The sequence below is a fragment of the Lygodium microphyllum genome, chromosome 5, assembly GCF_053477565.2.
Source record: "Lygodium microphyllum isolate KBCC chromosome 5, Lygodium_microphyllum_v1.1.10, whole genome shotgun sequence".
In the NCBI taxonomy this organism is placed as follows: domain Eukaryota; kingdom Viridiplantae; phylum Streptophyta; class Polypodiopsida; order Schizaeales; family Lygodiaceae; genus Lygodium; species Lygodium microphyllum.
In genome coordinates this window covers 86003426-86008545 of record NC_141139.1, presented here as the reverse complement: position 1 = coordinate 86008545, position 5120 = coordinate 86003426, and the positions used below count along the sequence as shown (strand labels likewise).

General features: G+C 40.5%; 1 protein-coding gene across 1 annotated transcript; it reads right to left on the bottom strand.

Annotated features, from left to right (window-relative positions):
- Window positions 1-2778: 2778 nt before the first annotated feature.
- LOC148036081 (uncharacterized) lies at window positions 2779-4873 on the bottom strand. The gene is made up of 2 exons (XM_087679073.1): window positions 4252-4873; window positions 2779-3053 (listed from the first exon to the last, which is right to left on the bottom strand). The coding sequence occupies exons 1-2, from the start codon at window positions 4787-4789 to the stop codon at window positions 3022-3024; spliced, it is 570 nt and encodes a 189-aa protein (XP_087535199.1). The 5' UTR covers window positions 4790-4873; the 3' UTR covers window positions 2779-3021.
- Between the last annotated feature and the right edge of the window lie 247 nt (window positions 4874-5120).

Genomic DNA, 5120 nt, shown 5'->3' with positions numbered 1-5120 from the left:
TCTAAGAGCAACGTTAAGGATTCCCATTCGCTAATGAACAAGATCTTCCATCTCCTGACAAAGAAGGCTAATCCAATTGAGCGCACAAGGCTCTAACATGGCTCACACATAAGACATTAAACATTTTGACAAAGCTTTGACATGCTCACACACAAGACATTAAATATTTATTTTGATTCTCCTTCCCTAAACTTCTACTGCTGGTGTGTGATCAAACTATAAGTCTACCTTCCCATCCACTATGTTGGTGTGACCCAACCCTAAATAGGGTCTTGCTGTGAGTACCAATGGAGTGGAATGGTTCCACTCCATCCTCTTCCCCTATATGTGACTTCACCGTAACAACTTTGACAACTCCAAAGACAAGAGTTGTTGACTAACAATCATCTTTGGCACACATTAGAATGCATTGTTCATCAAACTCCATCTACATCTAGTGTGCTATTCCACTCCACCCACTTCCCCTAGATGTGACTTCACCATAACAACTTTGATAGTTTTAAGAGAAGACTTAACAAACATCTTTGACACACATTACAATGAGATGTTATCAAATCACCAAAATTGAACCAAACTCCATCTACATCTAGCCTTAAGCACATGCTTGAGATAAAGTCCATCCAATAGCTTCAACACATCCTTGAGAAAAGGGAGAGCTTCAAGCACCGAGATCTTTTTACCTAAGATAGTCCATCCAGTAGCTTTAGCACATCCTTGAGAAGTGAGAATTTGAGTTGCCCCATATATGACATTCGTGTGCCACTAATTAATTCATTGTCCTTAACAAAGGGGATATGCTTCTTAACAATGGGATAATCAACTAGTACTTCCTGAAATGTGAGTGAGTGATTCTCTAGGGGTTTCACATAGAAGTGGCATTGTAGGTTTAGCACATGCTCATGAATTGTAAGTTTAGCACATCCTCAAGAAGTGAGAGCTTGAAGAAGCAACCCTATATATAACATTTGTGTGCCACTATTGGCCTTGGCATTTAGCACATCCTCAAGAAGTGAGATCTTCAAGCACTAAGTTCCCTGTACATGTGCCACTACTCCTTGGGTTACATTCATTGGCCTTGAATGGACATGCTTCTTAAAAATGGGATGATCAAGTGTTACCCAAACTCAAGCATGCAAGATTGATCTCTAGGGGTTCACGAAGTAGCCAATAAGAGCTTCAAGCATTGAGTTGCCCTATACATGTGCCACTACTCCTTTGGGTCAATTCATTGGCCTTGGCTAATGGACATGCTTCTTAAAAATAAGAAGAAACTCTTAAGTGAGTGATTCTCAGGGGTGGGATGAAACTCAAGCGTGAGTGATTCTCTACGGATTCATGTAGAAGTAGCTACAAACCCCCTTTGTATCACTACCTAGAATGGCACTCTTCTTTGCCTTCCCCATCATGGAGAGGCTCATTATGCTTCAACAATTTTTCAAAACCAACGCATCACTACCTATAATGGCACTCTTCTTTGCCTTCCCCATATGGAGAGGCTCATTATGCTACCTTCCCCACAATGGAGAGGCTCATTATGCTTCAACAATTTTTCAAAACCAACGCATCACTACCTATAATGGCACTCTTCTTTGCCTTCCCCATATGGAGAGGCTCATTATGCTACGACAATTTTTCAAAACCATTAAAAAAAAAGGCCAAAACTACAAAGATTTTTTAGGTCTTCTAATATTGACTTTTTTCTTCTAACGGAGAGATCAACCATTGTCTTCTATGCTTTAGATGATTCACACGGCCCCTTGAAAATCGTCCTCTAAATATTTCAACTATTTCCCTCGGCGTAAATCAAGTGATCAAACCCCTCCACTCTTGATAAGAACATAAAACACACTAAAGAAAGAAAGAGGGTTCATAGGTTTAACAGAGTGGAGGGTTCGATAGGTCTCTCCATAGATCCCAACAATTTAAAAAACCACTCCACAAATAAGACGATTACCCCCGAATCAATCAATTAATTACTAGGTGGCACGCAATAGGGTCCATGTTGCAAGCTGTTTATTCAAGCATTTTTGCGGGTTCGTGATGGGTAGTATCGTTTGTCATTATGGTATACAAGAGTCTCAATCATGGGGTTATGAATCTGTTGAGTCAACAACCTCAACCACACAATTGAAATTTTCTAACTCACAATGTGATTATGAAAATTTGTTGAGTTGGTCACACACACAAAATGCATATGGGCTTTGGATAAGATTATGAAAATTTGTTGAGTTGGTCACACACACAAAATGCATATGGGCTTTGGATAAACAGCAAACACACAACCATTGTCAATCCAAAAATGACAAGCACAAATGATTTTAGACTGCGATAGCACCTTAAAAAGACTTGCACAAATGGTTAAGACCTACAATATCAACCTTTCATGACGCCCTTAAAAAAGCACATAGGTCAAGCAACTTGAGCTGGCTTAATGTAATGAGACACTTGGATATAACAAAAACGTTGGTCGTTGCAATTAGAACTCATTCTCATTATTTTCATGCATTGAACTGCAAATGGGAGAGCCAGTCATGTGGCACACATTCGATGGTGGTTGCTCATACAAATTTCAACAATATTACTAGACACAAACATGATTGATACAACTTAATATTATTATAAAGTCTATAGGGAGTAGAAGTTGCAAATAAAAGAAGCTACTGATTTAAAAAAAAAAACCTTTTATACAAATTTCGACAATATTACTAGACACACACAATTGATATGGAGTAGAAGTTACAAATAAAAGAATCTGCTCATAAAAATAACAAAAACCTTTTAGCAACCTCAAACAAAAAGCTTTTAGCAAAATCCTTTCTTGTATATTTACACATGTTTGGTAAAACCTATACACACACACACACAAACCCCTCTTCATCCATACATTTTTTTAATCGGACAAGTACACCCTACATGGGGTGTTTATTCGTCTAAGATGGCACACCCACCGATCAATGGGAGAGCACTGAGTAGCGGCAACAATCCTAGTTGCGCATGTGGCGGCAAAGGTGGCCCACTTCTCTACCACCAATAAGAATCGTCCATCAACGCTTCTGCAAACAAATACAAGTAGTGCATTAAGAATTAGTAATCCATCGTATTTCCCATAATAAAACTCAAAAGATAAAATCACAATATACGAAGGTTAGAGATATAACAAGCTAGTTGACAATATAGCAATAATATTATATTTAGTAGCAATATAACAACGAAGGTTAGAGATATAACAGTTCAATTCAAGCTGGTTGACAATATAGCGATAATATTATGTTGAACGATCACAAAGTTCGATTCAAGCTATTTGTGTTGGACATGTTTTGTAGCAGTATATTATATTAGGTCCAAATCTACATTCAATCACACAGTATCTATACAACCAATACTTCAAAACTTCCAATTTAGGTACTCGAAGACAAATACACTAAGGACGCGCAAACTATTGTCAAATGTAGGTCGATTCAAGCTAGCGGACATGTTTTGTAGCAGTATATTATATTAGGTCCAAATCTACATTCGATCACACAGTATCTATACAACCAGTACTTCAAAACTTCCAATTTAGGTACTCGAAGACAAATACACTAAGGACGTGCAAACTATTGTCAAATGTAAGTCAAGGTACCCAACAAGGACAAAATATTCTCAAAAAACTAATAGTAGTACATAAGCTCTAGATTTGAATCTAACCATGATTCTAACATCGACTTAAATAATTGATATATTATTAGATCAAACATTCATATGACATTCAATCATCACAAATTAAGAGAATATAATTTATATATTAAATCATATCCATAATTGATATATTAGATCATCTTAAGAGAATATAATTTATATATTAGATCATATCCATTGCATTCATATGCCATTCAATCATGGCAAATAAATAGCAGAGACAATTACAAGAGAGAATAATTGATATATTAGATCATATCCATTATGTTCATGTGCCATTCGATCATCGCAAATAATGCATATCAATTAGATCATATCCTTTATGTTCATATGCCATTCGATCATGGCAAATAACGCAGACAATTATAAGAGAGACAATATACAATTATAAACCGATGAGAGAGAACTTGTGGCACAAACGAAATAGGTATAGATTATGTTAGGTTTAAATGACGGAATCTACTAGGTTCATATATAAAATGACGGGCAATGCATCTAAAATAGATATAGATTATAACAGACTGCTGATATATAAAATAAAATGACGGGCAATGCATCATTTAGACAACATACCTCGGGACGATCTTGCACGGCATTCGCGAGGGCGAAGGTTGCACTGCTGGAGGAGGCGAGAGGACATCTGGGCGGTCATGGTTCTCCGCTGCTGCTCCGACTCCTCTTCTCGTCGCTGCGCCCAGACGTCCTCCTCTTCATAACGACGGCGGCGCTCGCCGCCTCCGTAAGCCTGCTGGAAGGCGTAGCAGCGGTCCTGCGAGGGGATGCGCTCCACGGCCTCGCAGCACGCGCGGGACGGCTGCTGCTGCGTCACCCCTCTCCCCTCAACCGACCTCCATGACAAATACGAATTGTAATACGGCGACGACTCTCTTTCCTCCTCCACCTCTCGCCGTTGCTGCCTGAAGAAATTGTCGCACGCCCGCAGCCTCGCGTGCCACTCCTCCCTCGACCCTTCCCCTCTCCTCCTCTCCCGCTCCCTCTCCTCTTCCTCCCGACGTCGCTCCTCCTCTCGACCGCGGGACGTCGCCGACACTTCACTCACTATCACCAACAGCACCAACAGTGCTCCCAACAAAAACACACGAGCCGCCATATTGATTATCACCACCAACTACACACAAGCTAACAGGAGCTATTGTACGGGAAGCCTCGCACTAGCCGGTATGCAGGCAAAATAGCTGAGGCCTCGACCATACTTATAGGCGAGCGGCCCCTGCCCTGGCCTCGACGTGACCGCGCGTGATATTCTCGTTTCGACTCGGCGCTGCCGCCGCGTCTCCCAGTATCCTCGAGGGCGACGTTCCCTCTGGATAAGCATGCCACTCTCCTGCCATGCACCTTCCATAGTGGCACCTTCCATATTGGCCCGATCCCATCAGCCAATCTTACTAAAAGATGAGCTTCTTTCATCGAATAAATATAGC

Coding starts and splice junctions, on each gene's coding strand:
- LOC148036081 (XM_087679073.1), bottom strand. CDS start 4,789: ATGGCGGCTCGTGTGTTTTTGTTGGGAGCACTGTTGGTGCTGTTGGTG. Junction 3,054..4,251: donor CCGTGCAAGATCGTCCCGAG/GTATGTTGTCTA, acceptor ATTTGTTTGCAG/AAGCGTTGATGGACGATTCT.